The sequence below is a fragment of the Leopardus geoffroyi genome, chromosome B1 (assembly GCF_018350155.1).
Source record: "Leopardus geoffroyi isolate Oge1 chromosome B1, O.geoffroyi_Oge1_pat1.0, whole genome shotgun sequence".
NCBI classification, from domain to species: Eukaryota; Metazoa; Chordata; class Mammalia; order Carnivora; family Felidae; genus Leopardus; species Leopardus geoffroyi.
In genome coordinates, this window is record NC_059327.1 from 133,569,060 (window position 1) to 133,587,906 (window position 18,847).

At 34.7% G+C, this 18,847-nt stretch overlaps 1 protein-coding gene across 2 annotated transcripts in view; it reads left to right on the forward strand.

Moving 5' to 3' along the window:
• KLHL8 (kelch like family member 8) overlaps nt 1-18,594 on the forward strand; it is a 66,992-nt gene extending 48,398 nt beyond the window's left edge. Inside the window, exons 3-10 of one of the 2 annotated variants that reach the window (XM_045473418.1) lie at nt 493-1,041; nt 2,564-2,750; nt 5,120-5,263; nt 6,222-6,333; nt 12,268-12,436; nt 12,658-12,817; nt 14,878-15,079; nt 15,320-18,594. In XM_045473418.1, coding sequence (XP_045329374.1) covers nt 493-1,041; nt 2,564-2,750; nt 5,120-5,263; nt 6,222-6,333; nt 12,268-12,436; nt 12,658-12,817; nt 14,878-15,079; nt 15,320-15,443 — 1,647 coding nt within the window. In that variant the 3' untranslated portion in view covers nt 15,444-18,594. The remainder of the gene's footprint in view (nt 1-492; nt 1,042-2,563; nt 2,751-5,119; nt 5,264-6,221; nt 6,334-12,267; nt 12,437-12,657; nt 12,818-14,877; nt 15,080-15,319) is intronic. The other variant, XM_045473419.1, reaches the window with a different exon arrangement.
• Nucleotides 18,595-18,847: the final 253 nt, after the last annotated feature.

Here is an 18,847-nt window from a genome sequence, read left to right on the forward strand (position 1 = left end):
GAGGTGTTAGATGTTTACTAAACATTGTGGTAATCATTCCATAATATGTACCTACATCAAATCATTATGTTGTTTAACTTAAACTTACATAATGTTAGATGTCAATTATATCCACAAAACTGGAAAGCTTTTTTTAGAAAAGGGACTCACAGACCAAAAACAAGAATAGTGCCCAAGTAGTGCTAGATGATGTATGCTGTTCTTCTTCATTCACAGAATGCTTCTGAAATTTGAGATTAATACAGAAAATCAGCTTACCAAATATACATTGTGGATAGAAGTGTAGAAGATAAGGGGCTAATCTGGAAGAAGAAAGTTGCCTGACTTTAAGAAATTGCCCTACATTAAAATAAGTGACCAAAGGATTACACTGTTAAACAAATACACTAAATTTGTGTGATGTTTTTGTTCCTGCTACAACAGATGCTCAATGCTGATGTAAAACTGATTTTGATATTAAACTGTCTCCTTTTGTTTGTTTGTTTTGAACAGGTTGGCTCAAAGCTAATCTCTTGTCACAAACTAGTATTGGCTTGTGTTATCCCTTACTTCAGAGCCATGTTTCTCTCTGAAATGGCTGAAGCCAAGCAAACACTGATTGAGATCAGAGATTTTGATGGTGATGCAATAGAAGACTTGGTAAAGTTTGTCTATTCTTCAAGGCTCACTTTGACTGTTGACAATGTCCAACCTCTTTTATATGCAGCCTGTATTCTACAGGTTGAACTGGTGGCTAGAGCTTGTTGTGAATACATGAAGTTACATTTTCATCCCTCCAACTGCCTGGCGGTAAGAGCCTTTGCAGAAAGTCACAATCGAATAGACTTAATGGACATGGCGGATCAGTATGCCTGTGAGCATTTTACTGAAGTAGTGGAGTGTGAAGACTTTGTGAGTGTGTCACCCCAGCATCTCCATAAGCTTTTGTCCTCCAGTGATCTAAATATTGAGAATGAAAAGCAGGTCTATAGTGCAGCCATCAAGTGGCTTCTTGCCAATCCTCAGCATCATTCCAAATGGTTGGATGAAACACTTGCACAGGTAGGGGCTGAAATAGGATTGTGTATAGAAATGAAATGATATGGAAGCAAATTAACATGTGTCATTTATCAAGAAAAGTGCAGACTACCCGAAGGAATATAGAAATCATTGTGTAATATCATGTGAAAATGGCTTTCTGTTTACTTTTCTGTTTATTCACTATGCTATTTAAGGATAAGTCTGAATTGCATTTAATTAGAAATATCATTCTTTGCTTTTTAACCTGAATGGGTTTCTTGTTTTTAAAGTTTCTTCCTTCCTTTCTTTTCTTTCTTTGTTTCTTCCTTTCTTTCGTCCTTTCATTTCCTTTCTTTCTTTCTTTCTTTCTTGCTTTATTGCTTTCTTTTCCTTTCATTCATTCATTCATTCATTCATTCATTCATTCTTTCTGAGGGAGAGTGAGCACAAGTTGGGGAGGGTCAGAGAGAGAGGGAAACACGGAATCTGAAGCAGGCCCCAGGCTCTGACTGTCAGCACAGAGTCTGACGCAGGGCTTGAACTCACGAGTCATGAGATCATGACCTGAGCTGAAGTCGCAGTTTTAACCCACTGAGCCACCCAGGCACCCCTAACATGAATGTTTAAAATAGCCCTTTGAGATTGCAGTACTGAATATTTTATTTATGTTGATAGAAAATGGTTCTGAGGAAACAGCTCTAAATAACTATTATTTTATGATGAAGTTTCTAAATTTTAGTGAATTTCTTATTTGGAAAGAACCACAAGACATCACTTTCCATTTTGTTTTCTCACCACAGTTTTACTTTTGTAACCTCAGAAACATGGCTGTTTTTTATTTATTTGTTTATTTACTTATTGTCAACAGGGTAACTTGGATTGGGAGATAATAGGCCTTAGAAATGCTTTGAATATGTTTGTTAACAAAAACAAAAAGTTTTATTATCTTGAAGCTATATCTTATTTGTGTGAATGCTTATGTACTTTTAACTCAAAATCATATTACCTGGTTTGATCATCCCCTTTATTCGCTAGAAAATCAGTGCATCTTTAAGGGAAGAATGGTGAGTGCCTCTACTGAAAGAAGGGATGCATCCCTGATTTAGTATATAACCTTAGTGTTTAATATTATGACTGTTTCTGTTTTAGAAAGAAATCACATTTCCATTTGTTCAGTCTTAGCTTTAAAAGGCAAAAGAACAAAACATAGCGATTTTGTTTTGATTGCACCTTTTCTCTAGCAGCAGTGTGGCCTTGTGATTCTGACACAACCATTTTTGGAAGTAAGTAACTTGAATGAAGACATTGAATTATTTTATCCAGTCTACTTAAATCTGTTTTTAAAGAGGAGAAGATGCATTTAACATATAATCTGATTTCATTAGTGCACCGTACTGAAAAATCACTATAGAACTTGGCTCATTGAACTTCACTCACATGTTAGAAAGGCTTTGTGAGGTAAATGAGTTTTAAAAAGAGAACATAAACATACTACAGTTGAAGTAGAGAATGAGCTCTCTAATTACAACTTAAACTTCATATTCACAACTATTCATGATCTTAGGTTCGTCTGCCGCTGTTGCCAGTTGATTTTCTTATGGGTGTTGTGGCAAAAGAACAGATTGTCAAGCAAAATCTAAAATGTAGAGATTTATTGGATGAAGCAAGAAATTACCATCTTCATCTGAGTAGCAGAGCAGTACCTGACTTTGAATATTCCATTCGGACTACTCCAAGGAAACATACTGCTGGTAATGAAATTATTCATTTTATCACCCACTTGAAGGATCTTTATGGTATCTGAATATTGGTTATGTATGCCCAAACTTAATTCTAAGGGGGCACCTGGGTGGTTCAGTCAGTTGGTTGTCCGACTCTTGGTTTTGGCTCGGGTCATGATCTCATGGTTTGTGGGTTCGAGCCCCGTGTTGGGCTCTGTGCTGACGGTGCAGAGCCTGCTTGGGATTCTCTTTTTCCCTCTCTTTCTGCCCCTTCCCCATGCTCACTCTCTCTCAAAAATAAATAAACTTAAACAAATAAAAATGTTGAATTAGTGGGGCGCTTGGGTGGCTCAGTCGGTGAAGCGTCCGACTTTGGCTCAGGTCATGATCTCACGGTTCATGAGTTCAAGCCCCATATTGGGCTCTGTGCTGACAGTTCAGAGCCTGGAGCCTGCTTCGGATTCTGTGTCTCCCACTCTCTCTGCCTCTCCCCTGCTCACACTCTGTCTCTCTCTCTCAAAAGTAAAATAAATTTAAAAAAATTAAAAAAATATTGAATTGGAAAAGATGGCAAAGCAGTTTTAGACATTTTTTTAATGTAGTCATTTGGCAAATATTTATCTAGTGCCTACCACATGTCAAGTTCTGGGGCAGGTATCAGAAATGCAGATACACATAGCCAGCCCTATTTTGAGAGAACATGCAGTCTGATCTAGGGAAATAGACATGTGAATAAAAAAATGCACTGAAGTATTAAAGGGACGTTGATATATTCATAAGTATAATGGGAAACACAAAAGAGTGGTTATTTTTACCTTGGAAGGGTCAGAAAAGGTTTTATAGAGAAAGTAAACCTTAGTTTTGAATAATAAACAGACGTTTTCCTAGGTGCCAGTTAAGGAAAGGGGTATTCGGTTCCTTTTGCATCTCTTGAATGTCTAGTACATACCAGGCACTGTGATAGCCCTGATTAGTACAAAATATAAGTTAACATATAGTCCTAACCTATCTTGGACTCTGGAGACAGATATCAGCATAATCATTTCTAAACTGTGTTAAGTGAATGATATTATCAAAAATTGCCATTGGAACCATTGAGGATGAGCACTGTATGCATGTTGCAGAAACATGAAATTTAAGAGAAAGAAAGGGAGAAGATCAGGTTAGACAGTGCAACAAGGCCTTTATGCTGTGCTGGCTTTATCCTGTAGGGCATTGGTTCTCAAAGTATAAAGGAAGTGGTGGCCCCTGGCCCAGCAGCATCAGCATTCACTTGGGAACTTGTTAGGAATACAAATTCTTGGATCTACTCCACACCTATTGAATCAGAAACTCTGGGGGTCAGGCCCATAAATCTGGTTTATGCCTTCCAGATGATTCTGTAAACTTCACTGAAGTTTTGATATTTGTTAGATTGCAGTGAAATATGTATAAAATAAAAATTGCCATTTTAACCATTTAAAAAAAGTGTTTATCCATTTAGAGAGAGAAAGAGGGAGAGAGAGTGAGTGTATGAAGCAGGAAAGGGGCAGAAAGAGGAGAGAATCCCAAGCAGGCTCTCCACTGTCAATGCAGAGCCAGAGCTGGAGACGGGGCTCCATCCCACGAACCGTGAGATCACGATTTGAGCCGAAATCAAGAGCCAGACACTTAATCTACTGAGCCATCCAGGCACTCTTAACCATTTTTAAATGCATATAGTTTAGTGACATTCGCTAAAGTTTTTAAGAACTACTGATGTAGGTAATGGAAAGCTGTTGAAAGAGTCTTGTAATTAGTTTACTCTGTTGACAGTCTGAAAGCCAAAAGACTACTACATGGGACATCAAGTAGAAATGTGGCTTAGATGTCTAGCTTGGAAGGCATTATGATACAGATGGAATTTAAAATCAAGGAATGAATGTACTTTTCCTCTGTGATCATGAAGTATGTGAGAAGTAGGCTAAGGATGAAATATGGGAAACATGTGAAAGAGAAATTATTGGAGACAAAAGGAAACCTTGATATTATGGAAATCAGGAGAGTTAAGGAGTTTCCCCCAAAACAGGGTGATCAACATATCAAATGTGGCAGTTGTATTCAATAAGAAATTAACTTAGGAGTTTACTGGATATAGTTATGACCTTAGCAACAGAAATTTTACAGAGTGGGGGAAGATCTAAACCATACTATAATGAGATGTTTGCAAACAGAGATAGCTGATGTATCCTATTTGAGACATTCAAATTGGGAAAAAAGAAAATCAGATTTTTTAGTAACAATGACATTGAAGTTATCCAAGTAACTCATTTTTTTAGCATTTCATCAAAATTTTGACTTTCTAAGTATTTTTTCCACACTAATTTTTAAAAAATTAGGGAGCTATAATTTTGATCTCTATTTTGTGGCTTTACCTTCAGGTGTGCTATTTTGTGTAGGTGGTAGAGGTGGATCTGGTGACCCCTTTCGCAGTATTGAATGCTATTCTATCAACAAAAATAGTTGGTTTTTTGGGCCAGAAATGAATAGTCGAAGGCGACACGTCGGTGTAATCTCTGTGGAAGGTAGGTCCATTATTGTCTTAAGTCATAGCACATGATGATAACACTCTTTATAAATATGTAAACTTTGACAATTTCTTTCGGTAAGAAAATTGCTAAATTATAAAATGTTTCAATATTATCAATAAAATATTTGGGTGGTGATTATTTACTTGCCTTATGCCCATAGATGCTCAGCGAACAATCTCTTGCATGTAGATGCTTCAGTGGGAGATGAGTAGTAGGGAGAAGGGAGTTAAAATAAAGAGTTAAACTATTTTGAGTTATATTTGCAAAATAAACCAAGGAAAAGTGTTTATTGAACTCAAATAAATATATATCAGCTTTTTTCTATATATTTATTATTGAAATTATATATATATTTTTACTGGTTACTGAAAATGAAATAATTACAGAAACATGGATAAATTGTCAGGAGACTTGAAAAATTAACTTTTTTTCTGATTATAGAAGCTTTTTTGGGGGAAATTTGAAAACATTCTAATAAGTAAATATTATCTGTAATCTAAACACCCAGAAATAATCCTAGTTGACATTTTTGTATATAATCTTTACGGTTATTGTATGTGTATTTTTAATAATTTCATTTAGAAAAAGTTTGATCATATGTATTGAATTTTATATTTTCTTTATATAACATACTGAGCATTTTAAAAATTTTATCAAACATTCTTTGAGAGCATGATTAGTAATTTCATCTACTAAGTAATAAGTTGGGAAACCTAAGGTAGGATAGTGGTTGAGCATTTAAGTAACTTCATATACAGCAGCACATTCCAGGCGTTTTATTAAGTAGAAGCTTATAATTATTTTAATTTGACTATTTAACTGACATTAATTCATGATGTTGAACAGAAGAATAGTTTGAAATTCTCATGCTATTCTAATTATATGTTGAGTATAAATCTATATAACAGTTTACCTACTTGGAATCAAATAAAAATGCTTCTCTATTTGACAGGTAAAGTGTATGCAGTAGGTGGACATGATGGAAATGAACATTTAGGTAGCATGGAGATGTTTGATCCTCTCACTAATAAATGGATGATGAAGGCTTCAATGAACACAAAGAGGTGAATCAGCATGGAAATTTTTTTTGATTTGTTGGAAAATAAAGCTCCCAATAATTTAAAGGGCTAATTTTCTGCTTTTTACACTTTTAGAAACTTAAAATACCTTCTTAAACACATTTTGTTAAAGCATCCATTGAGAATATATTTTATATTTTTATATTTTAGAATATAGTAACAATTGATATAGTTTCCATGTAAACCTGAGCATTGACTTTTTTTTTTTTTACTTTTAACTCTGAAATAATTTTAGGTTTTCAGAAAAGTTGCAAAAATAGTAGAGTTCCTGTATACCAGTGGTTCTCAACTAAAGATGATTTCACTCCCATTTTGGAATGCTTGGCAATACCTGGAGACATTTTTGGTTGTCATAGTTTGGGGTCGGGGATGTTGGGGAGTTGTTGCTGGCATCTAGTTGAGAGAGGCTAAGGATGCTGCTAAAAATCCTGTAATGCACAAGAAAGCTCCCCACAGCAAAGAATTTTCTAGCCCCAAATGTCAATAGTGCTGAGATAGAGAAATCCTGCTGTATATACTCTTTACCCAATACCTATAATGTTGACATCTTACACCATTGTGGTACAATTATTTGAACCAGGTAACTAACATTAATACAAAGATATTAATTAATCCGTAGACCTTATTCGACTTTTGCCAGTTTTTCCACATATTCCTATGCTTTGAATTGGTTTTTCTTATCTAGTTATGTTGGCTATTAATCTAATTCAGCGTGAATAGTAGCAGAGATAGGCATTTCTATCTTATTCTTGATCTTAGTAGAAATGTTTCTGTTGTTTCCCTAGTAAATGAGATACTGGCTTTAGGACTAAGGCATAGTATTTCAACATGTTAAGAAAATATCTCTCATTTTTTACTTATTTTTTATTAGCATTAATATTTAAACTTTTCATCTACAGTAAATTGAAATATATGTTGCTAAGTGGATCAGTCTAAAGAGGAGAAAGATTTGCAGTAGCATGACTTAGTGGATGTTGACTAGCCTGTTCAGAATTTTTTTTAATGACTATTCTACCGAATTTTCAGGTATCTTAAGGTGGTATCAAGGTTCAAAAGCATAGTAGACCAAACATACTCTAAATTGATAGGCAGTAATACCTAAAAATATTAAGGTTACAGGTTAAAAGCCTGCTTTAGATATTATGAAATATGAAATATACCAGTACAACATGGTGGAAAACCAGGTTTGCAATTAATTTATGTTTCTTATGGAGAAAAGTACATGAACCAATATGAAGCACAGCTCTTAAAAAAAAAAAAAAAAGAAAGAAAGAAAAGGAAAATGAATACAGTGTAGTTGCCTGTCTTGAGAAGTGGAGTCTTTATATCAAGGAAGATTGTAGTGGTATTCTTTATGCTGATCTGTCTGTATGTATAGCTGGGGTCTCAGTGGGATATACAACATCATTTGGGAGATGGTAATAAAAGTTAGACTCTATACTTTTTTATTGCATCCTTTTAAATTTATTCTGATTGGATTTTTTAAAATGAATTTAACCTGCTAATACAGTAATATATGTTTATCATTTGAAAATAATTATGGTAAATGGGTGCACACAAAAATTATTGTAAATGTGAGAGTTATAACCTGGGATGCATGCAAGGACTAGCAAGTTAGTAAGAAACCTGAAAACTGTGTCATATAAAAAATTGTTGAAGATTTTTGGTTTGGAGAGAGGATTTTTTAATTTTATTTTACTTCCAGTGTAGTTACCATACTGTGTTATGTTAGTTTCAGGTGTACAATATAATGATTTAACAGTTTCACCCGTTCCCTACCCACCTCCCCATTGGTACCATCTGTTTGTTCTCTATATTTAAGAGTCTGTTTTTTGGTTTGTTTCTCCTTTTTTTTTGTTCCTTTGTTCCTTTGTTTTATTTTCTTAAATTCCACATATGAGTGAAATCATATGGTATTTATCTTTGTCTGGCTGGCTTATTTTGTTTAGCACTGTACTCTCTAGTTCCATCTGTGTTGTTGCAGATAGCAAGATTTCATTCCTTTTTATGGTTGAGTAATATTTTTTGTATGTATATACCACATCTTCTTTATCCATTCATCTATTGATGGATACTTGGTCAGGTTCCATAGCTTGGCTATTATAAATAATGCTACAGTAAACATAGGGATGCATATTTTCCTTCAAATTAGTGTTTTTATATCCTTTGGGTAAATACCCAGTACTGGATATTAGGGTAGTTCTATTTGTAATGTTTTGAGGAACCTCCGTACTGTCTTCCATGGTGGTTGCACCAGTTTGCATTCCCATCAATGCACAAGGATTTCTTTTATTCCGTATCCTTGCCAACATTGTTGTTTCTTCTGTTTTTGATTTTCAGCCATTCTGAGAGGCGTGAAGTGGTATCTCATTGTGGTTTTGATTTGCATTTCCCTGATGATCATTGATGTTGAGCATCTTTCCATGTGTCTTTTGGTCATCTGGATGTCTTCTTTGGAGAAATGTCTGTGTGTGTCTTCTGCCCATTTTTAAATTGGATTATTATTATTATTATTATTATTATTTTGGTGTTGTGTAAGTTCTTCATATATTTTGGATACTAGCCCTTTATTGGATATGTCATTTGCAGGTATCTTCTCCCATTCAATATATTTTAGTTTTGTTGGTTGTTTCCTTTGCTGTGCAGAAGCTTTTTATTTTGATGTAATCCCAGTAGGTTATTTTTGCTTTTGTTTCCCTTGCCTCAGGAGACATAAGTATAAAGATGTTGCTATGATCAACGTTAGAGAAAATACTGCCTTTGCTCTCTTGTAGGATTTTTATGGTTTCAGGCCTCACATGTTGGTCCAAGTCTTGGCTAAAAACCAGCTTAGCATCATGATAAAAAGGCAAGGGTATAAAAATTAAAAGTGTACTTTAGAATTTTCTCCCATGTTTTAACCTACGCATTATAATTTAAGCTATTGGTAGTTACTATGTAGCATAAATTCAGTTCTATTAAAGTATTAAAATGTTATTTCTAGGTAAGTGACAAGTAATAGTGTATTTTAAGACCAGTTTTTTTCTTCCCTAGGATTCTTTCTCCTTGTGAAGAAAAAAGAAAAGCTAAAAATCTCTTTCAGCAGAACTCTCTTCACATTTCCATATAATATCTCGTACTATAACATGAGAAGAAAACCCAGTTAAAAACATTTTATGTTAAATTAATTAAAAATAGAAAATTAGATGGCAGTGTGATCCCCATGTGCAGTTCAGTTTAAAATTGCTCATCACAAGGCGCTTGGGTAGCTCAGTTGGTTAAGTGTCCGACTTTGGCTCAGGTCGTGATCTCATGGTTTGTGGGTTCAAGTCCCACCATCAGTGCACAGCCTGCTGTGGATCCTCTGTCTCCCTTTCTCTCTGCCCCTTCCTCACTCAAAAAAACAAAAACATTAAAAAAAATAATAAAATTGCTCATTTTCATATAAGCCATTTTTAACTCTTACAGAATGTTGCTACAGTTTGCAAACCTTGATATAAACCTCAATATTTGAAGTTAGGTTTTATTAGTTTGGGTTTGTTTCTTTAAATAAAATTGCAAGATACAATTAAGGTGTTTTGAATTTTATTCTCTGTACAAAGCTGCTCTTAGGCAAGATTTTCAGTATTTATCCAGATAACTCTTTTTCTTCCATTATGTTTTCACTCTGAATCAAGAAGGCAGAATTATTCTCATATCTAGGTTTATGTGAATTATTGAGCTGTCTTTGACATCCTCACTCTATTTGCTGAATTGTGAATTTGAAAAAGGAAAAGGAAAAGGTAATCTAATTTAATCTCCCATGTGGTGCAAAATAGATATTATTTTAACAAATACACATATAATTCATGTAATTCACTGGGAGGAATTACAGAATGCTCCATTACATTTATTAGAAATATAAATAAATGTTACCATAAATCCATGGAAGGAATGAAATTACCTTGGGAGAGAAAGTAAAAGTGATAAGAGGCCTTAGGGAACTTCAGAATTTGACGATGAAGTAGAAAAGAAGGCGCTGATAAAGGAAACAGAATAGTACCAGCCAGAGATTTAGGAGGGAATTCACACGTGTGATTTCATGAAGATCAACAGAGTTTTGAGTAGTAGGAAATAGCCAATAATGTCATATGCTCTTGTGGTTTGGGATGGTGGTGGGGAGGGAGATTTATCTGGCACACATCTGCCACGATATAACACCTGTATGTCCTAGCATGCACACACATTCACACACCTGTGAGTTTTTATTGCCACAGTATTTTGTAAGTCATTGCTTGATACTCAAGAGAAACGAGGTTAAGGGGACTGAAAATGAGTAATAACATTATCTTTAAGAATTCTTCCTAGGATTCTCTTTAATTAAAGAGTTAGAATCTCAGTTAAACAGCTGTGCTCTCCAGTAATATAGCTAATACATAGCACTAAATATGGGCCAGTTGCCATTCTAAGTGCTTTACCTATATTAACTCAATACCACCCATGTCTGCTCCTTTCTCGAATGGGTTACAGATGAAGAAGCAAGGTAGTAGATGTTTATAAAATATACTGCTTTATCCAAAGTACATACCAACTCAGGGACGGATTATAGTTTTAGAATAGTTTAAATCTTTTTTTTTTTTTTTTTAACATTTATTTATTTTTGAACAGAGAGAGACAGAGCATGAATGGGGGAGGGTCAGAGAGAGGGAGACACAGAATCTCAAACAGGCTCCAGGCTGTGAGCTGTCAGCACAGAGCCCGATGCGGGGCTCGAACTCACAGACCTCAAGATCATGACCTGAGCCAAAGTTGGCCGCTTAACCGACTGAGACACCTAGGCGCCCCAGTTTTAGAATAGTTTAAATTTTGATTGCTTTGGGGGCGCCTGGGTGGCGCAGTCGGTTAAGCGTCCGACTTCAGCCAGGTCACGATCTCGCGGTCCGTGAGTTCGAGCCCCGCGTCGGGCTCTGGGCTGATGGCTCAGAGCCTGGAGCCTGTTTCCGATTCTGTGTCTCCCTCTCTCTCTGCCCCTCCCCCGTTCATGCTCTGTCTCTGTCTGTCCCAAAAATAAATAAACGTTGAAAAAAAAATTAAAAAAAAATTTTTTTTGATTGCTTTGAATGTGTTTTTTAAGAAATTGATGGAATTTTTTTTCTGATCACCATTACAGTGAGTTAGCTTTTAACAAGGGCTGTCTCCTTCTTTTCAAAAAGAGAAATAAATGTCCATCAGAAGTAAACCAATGTGATATAAATCATGTAATATAAAAATTGATTCTTTTGTGTGGTACAGTGAAACCCTGCATCAAAACACGTGCTCTGATGGGCACCTGGGTGGCTCAGTTGGTTAAGCGTCAGACTTCGCTCAGGTCATGATCTCACACTTTGTGAGTTGGAGCCCTGCGTCAGGCTCTGTGCTGACAGCTCAGAGCCTGGAGCCTGCTTCGGATTCTGTGTCTCCCTCTCTCTCTGCCCCTCACCTGCTCACGCTGTGTCTCTCTCTCTCTCAAAAATAAATAAACATTAAAAAATTAAAAAAAAAAAACCAATAACACGTGCTCTGCAATTACATTAATTTAGAATTGAGATTGACTTCTGACCTCCATAGCAAAATATCTGTGTCAGTTCATTAATCTCTTATTATGCAGCTGTGTGTTTTGCTAATTGAATGTTTTGGACTCCACTTATGGTATTTTGTTGGGTTTTACTTTATTTCATTTGAGTTTAAAGTAACCTGTGTAGGCTGCATATTATAAAACTCCAGAGGGCACTGTTCATATAGAGTCACACAGTTTGGCAGCCTTATAGTCATCTGTTTAGAAGCTTTGATAAATCTAAAAATAATGGGGAAAAAACACTGAGGTTTAACAAAGTAAACGACTTCCCGTTAGCATGATATTTTCACTACTTTTTTCCTGGAAACACAACTGGATGCTAAAGTGTGTTTTTATTGTCTTTGCAGGCGAGGCATAGCCTTGGCCTCCTTGGGAGGTCCAATTTATGCAATTGGAGGGTTAGATGACAACACTTGCTTCAATGATGTAGAGAGATACGATATAGAATCTGATCAGTGGAGTACAGTGGCACCAATGAATACTCCCCGTGGAGGAGTTGGCTCTGTGGCTCTTATAGTAAGTTATGTGGCAGTTTGCTTATTGGATTGCATCATGTCACATCCCTAACCAAATAAGGAAAAGTCTGCTATATTCATTTCTCCAGGATGCAGAGATTGATTGCACACCATATTATGTCATGAAACACTGCTTTCTTGCACAGTCCAGTCTACCATTAAGACCATATATAAATCATTTAAAAATCTAATGTCATGTGTTCTTATTTTTTCTTTATTTAGAACCATGTTTATGCAGTAGGTGGCAATGATGGAGTTGCTTCTTTATCTAGTGTGGAGAGGTATGATCCACATCTGGATAAGTGGATAGAAGTTAAAGAAATGGGTCAACGAAGAGCAGGCAATGGAGTTAGTGAGCTCCATGGTTGCTTATATGTTGTTGGTGAGTGGATGGTATTTCTCTAGTTTAATTTATTGAAGGATATACAATGATAGTGTCGTAAGACAACACAATAACACAGATTATGTTGCAGTTAGGCTCAAGTGGAATTAGTCCTAAGATTTGCTTTTGAATTATTAAGGTTCACATTCATGCTTTTTTGTTTACATCTTCATCTTTCATGTTTAAAATTTCTACTTTCATATTTTACTAGGAGTAGCAATTATATCTAGAGTAGAAGATTATACTTAAGATATATGTTTTTTAGTGTAAGGACACAAATGTGCTTTGCTATAATAAATCTTTAAAGATCTAAGACATTTTTTCTCATCTTCATTTCAAGGGAATTATGTTGACTTCTTTAAGCAAATGCTTTTTGACTCACTGAACTGCAGAATTGGAAGGAACCATAGAGCAGTGCTTTCTCAAACGTTAATATGCATAAGAATATTCTGGAGATACTGTTAAACTGCAAGGAAGGAGCCCAGATTCTGTATTTCTAAGAGCTCCCAAGTGATAATCAATGCTGCTTCTGGTCCATTCAGCACACTTTCATTAGCAGGGTTTTAAAGAACTATGAAATGGGAATAATAGAATTACTAATGAGGATTAATGAGAATTATCTTTGAGAGACTTATTCTAAGAATTAGCAATAATATATATGAAGCATCTCAAACTGCATCTGGTACTTTGTAGTTACCCAGTTAATAGATAGCAATATTGTGATTGCTAATTCCCTTCTTTACAGAGAAACATAACATAAACATAATGTGAACTTATCTTACATGATGTGTTATGTAAATGTATGTTTAGTGTTACATAACTTATAGTTCTTGATAAGGAAATGTGGGATAGTATTAGCATTGAAATATCTGCAAGTAATAGAAGTCATGTTTCTATGTGCTTATGTGTATTAAAGAAAAGAAATAACATAATTTACCTTCAGATCCTATCTGACCATCATAGCTTTGTGAGGTAGCAGAGACTCAGCATGAATAAATTACTCATAGTCACATGCCTGTACTACTGACAAAGCTGGAATTTGAACTTGAGTCTATGAGAAACCAGAGTTCTTGCAGCACACCACTGCTGTCTCTCACAGCTCCCTATTTGGGAGAGCTGTCCCTATCTTGGTGATGGTGGTGATGATACTACTGTATGCATTTGTCAATATTTATTGAATTATGCACATAAAATTGGTGAATTTTACCTCACTTAAGTTGATTTAGTAAAGTTAAATCCATTAGAGAGTTAACTGTTGGTTGTTGCTTTTTTTTTTTTTTTTTTTTTTTTTTTTACTGACCTTGTTTCTAAATAGACTGATCATTATAGCAATACTTCCTGTCCTCAGGAAAATAGGCTTACTTGCTCAGGAGAGTTATTACTCATGTAGACTGAGATGGAGTCTAAAAAGAGGCACAGTTGTCTTTAAAGGAAAAAACCCTCAGGAATATAATAAGTAACATTGTTAGAATGATATATGGAGAGGACTGTCATCATCTAGAATATGTAGCATGAAGATGTAGTTTTGGCAAAAATTGGTGGAAATTCAGTCATAGCCATCTCTGTAATTATGAAGGCCATTAACAGTATTAAGGGAAACAGTTGGGAAACTTTAACATATCTAAATGAGTGAAATGATTCAGTGGTAGTTTATTCTCTTCTCAAGCCCTCTGTTTAAAAATATGATACACACTGTACACATAGAGAAGGAATCTCGGTACTATCTTCCTTACCTCTAGGAGGCTAAGGACAAATTATATAAATGTTTGTGGGGGTTTTTTCTTCTAAATTATCTGCTTAGAGACAGGGACTTCGAGTTTTTCCACTTTAAGATTTTTAATCTTAGTATTGAGGTAAAATACTATCTAAATTATCTTGAATTGTAGAAAATGTCTGATTGGACTTGGTAGTGATGATGGGCATTGGGGTGAATTTTTTCCTGGATTTTCTCTATTTTCTAAAATGTCAGAAGATTAGGTTGTAGAAGCTATTGGATTGAAATTTAATAGTTAATTTCTATGAGATGTAGTACTATTAAAAATCTTTTTTTTTTAATATAGGTGGTTTTGATGATAATTCTCCTCTGAGTTCAGTTGAGCGGTATGATCCCCGAAGCAACAAGTGGGATTATGTAGCAGCACTTACCACTCCCAGGGGTGGCGTGGGGATCGCAACAGTGATGGGCAGAATCTTTGCAGTTGGTGGTCATAATGGCAACGCATACTTAAATACAGTGGAAGCATTTGACCCAGTGCTGAATAGGTAATTTTCATGTTTTCCATATGCTTTAATGAGATCTTCCAGTAGCAAATTACTCCAGAGTGCTAAAATACTTACAGTCATAGCTATTAATTTAAAACATTTGGGATATCTTATCTCCCTGAGGAAACTTGCTGCCTTTCAAAACCAGTCTCAATAATAGGGAGTTTTTGTTTTCAGTTAGTATTTTGAGTAAAATAAATCATGCTTTAAGATAACACACTTTTCCCTATATCTTTACAGGTGGGAGCTGGTTGGATCTGTGTCTCACTGCAGAGCTGGAGCAGGTGTAGCTGTGTGCGCCTGTCTAACTAGCCAAATTCGAGATGTAGGTCATGGATCGAATAATGTGGTGGACTGTATGTGATTTGAGGTCCAGCCACCAACAATTTAGTCATATTTCATATGCAGGAAAGACAACCAAGGTTTTGTATGATCACTTTTGAACAGTTTTCACTACTGCTAGAGTCTTATTTTAAATGGAAGCTGTTGTAGTGTGACTAAATGCAGCATTTAGATGGTAGCTGAAGAATTATTAGTAATAAAGATAAATTTGATACTTCCCACTTTAGCAAATAATGGGATAGGGAAGGAAAACAATCTAACCTGAAATCAAACCTCCTCTGAAAAATGTTTAAAAAAGTACAAAAACCTTGAAATCCCTTTTTAAAAACATTTTGGATAAATCAAAATGTAAAATGGAATTATTTCCATTTTGCCTGAGTTTTATCTTTCCTTTTGCCTAAAAGTGTTGACTGTAGGCAGTGGACTTTTCCTAGAGGGGTGATTAGAACCTATTCATCAACACAAGTATATTATATCAGGATACATGAGAGACCTCCTTTTGAAGATCATTTCTACTTGGTGCTGATGAATTTATGCCTTGCTTTTTTCTAGATGTCAGTTTTTAAATTTCTTGGATATTTACAGAAGTAGAAAAAATGTTTAATCTTTCTCAGTGCCACTAGCTGAATTTTCAGAAGCTTTATGGGAGAGCTATCCAAGCGCTTAATTTCAGTTTGACTTGTTAGGGTACCAAATACCTAGCTGAACTAATTCCATCTAAATAAATTTATACCTTCATTTTTTCATCTCATATGAAAAGATTTATTAGCAAAAATTGAATCAGAGGAAATGGCTTTAGAGTTAATATTATTCTAGTGCCCAGTTGAGACACCTTGAGAAGGAATGGTGTCAATTACATGACTCACTGAGAGAAATCTGAAAATATTTCTTTAATTTAATCATTTGGTTTTGAGCCCAGGATTATTATCTTTCCATTTTGCTCTTTTTTTTAAAACAGTATCAAACATGAGTTTATTATCAGAAAATGAATGCATGTTTACAAAAATTCTTTACAGAGTGTGGTTTACAGAATGTGGTTCAAGCCCATCATTACCAATAAAAGATATTGTTGGTAAAAACAGAGAAAGATTGAAACTACTGTTTTTTTCTGTATAATTAATCCCCTCCAGTATATTTATTGAGCTTCAACTGAAAATATTTCTGTTCATTAATTTGAAGCCAGGATATTGATAAACCTATTGATTTAACAGCTCTTCATGGTTTTAACCAGTATTATAAAATGGCCTATTCATTATATGTAAATATTTATATAAATATTTATGAAGAATATTAAAATATTCTGTTTTGTATTTGTAATGCACTTTGGTACCTTTTTTCCAGGCCTTCCTAAATTTTCCTGTCGTCATGCCTCAGAATTTAGTGTAGTTTCAATGCTGGCAGTCATCTGGTTCACAAAGAATGAGGGCAGTGAGGAACATTACCCCCATCCATCCAACTCTGAAGTTCATTGCCTAGTAACTCTGATGGCCTTCATTAAAAGGCAACCTCAAGAGTACCTGGCTAGCTCAGTCAGAAGAGCATGCTACTCTTGATCTCAGGGTCATGAGAGCATGCCTCATGTGGGATATAGAGATTACTTAACATAAATTTTAAAACTTAAAAAACAAAACAACCTGGGCTTGTCAGTACAGCAGGGTAGAAAGCCACGTTACAAAAGCCAGTGCCTATTTGGTATATTAGACCAAAAAAATAAAAAATAGTAAGAGGGCTAGCAGATAAAGGTCTTTCATGAGGCAGATTTAAAAGTTCCTAAATTGCGCTTTTTTTTTTTTTTTTTTTTTTGCTATCAGCTCATAGGCAAGTTTGTAAGTCATTGCTAGATTTGAATCAGTGTTCTCTTGTGTAACTATAACCATATTTCACTCAGTCCCCAAAGCATTTAACTCAATAGCACTCACTGGACAGGTTATAAACTAGCTGGATATGGAGAATAAATCTCAACACCTGGCTTCAACTGTCTATTTCTTATGTCTCATGGAATTCTTGTGACTAATGCTTGTCTGGCTGTGGTTACTAGTATGTTTTACTTTTATTTTGTGGGAGAGGGGATCTCATTGATCTTACTGTTTCTAAGATTATTTAAAATGCTTTTTTTCTTTAATATATTTCTGCCTAGCACATGTAGAGTTTAGGAGCATAAAGGTGTTACATTTGTTTCTGGTTTTTATTATACTATAGTCATCTAACATACTAAATTGGTACCCTGGCTACTCATAAAATAGGAACTACTCATAAGGGAAGTAAAGTAAAGGAAACATGTAGCTGTCTGTTATATTATGTGTAGATACTTAGGAGCATAGTCTTGAAGGACCTGACAATAGTATGAAAAGATAAATAGTGGAATCAATATACGCAGTTTATTAAAGACACATTTTTGAGATAGGAAATGACAATCAGGCTGAAGGACTCCTGCAATTGAAAGATAATTACATTCATAGGAATAAAGACATGACATTATCAAAACAATATGGCTACTTAATTGTGAGGCCTTTCATTTTAACCTTTGATGTTAATAGGAATACCAAACAGTGATCTGAAATAGAGATAACATTCTGAAATAAAGAAAAATTCTGGAAAAAAATTAAAAAAAGGTTCACATATTATTTTTCTTCAAGAAGAATTATAGATGTGTGGTTCTCCCATAAAGTCATTAAAGCCACTGCTTTCCTATATGGTACTGCCACTTTAAATTACTTGATATTGTTTTTTACTAACTTCACTGTACTCTGCATAATTGATTATTTTAAATTATTTTAAGTGTTTGAATAAACTTTGTATTGTACTCCCTCTAAGGAGTATTATTTATTCTCTTAATTCCCACACAAATTTATAATGCTGTTAAATGCCTAGATAAGAGATTGTTGACATTACATAAACTCCTCTTGGAAATGGTAAACTTAAGAATTTTCTTTGTTCCTTTTTCTTCATGTCTTATAGAGAATGCATTAAGAATCTAATTCATATCTTTTAAGTTAAGAATGTTTCCTGTGATTTCTTACATCAGACTCCTAAAGAAATTATTATTGGTGTGTCATTGGCTGTCTCTTTATGTGGAATTAAAAGTTGCAATAGTATTTTCTTAGAGCCATATATAAATTGTGTAGTAATACTCCAACAAATCAAAATAATAAATTATGATATGTACTACCAAATACTGAGATCAGAGTTGGATTCACATCAGCACAGTTGGTTCAAAATATACTGCATATATGTATTATGAATAGCAACATCTATAAGGTCTATGTAACTTTGTATCTTATTTTTTTGATGGCTTTTACAGAATCCTATCAAAACTATATAATTGTTTATTCTCCATCCTTGAAATTGATTTAGTAGGTTGGCTGTAATATTTTTTCTTATATAAAGGATGTTTTTGTTTAACTGAAAATAGATTTTTGTTATCCT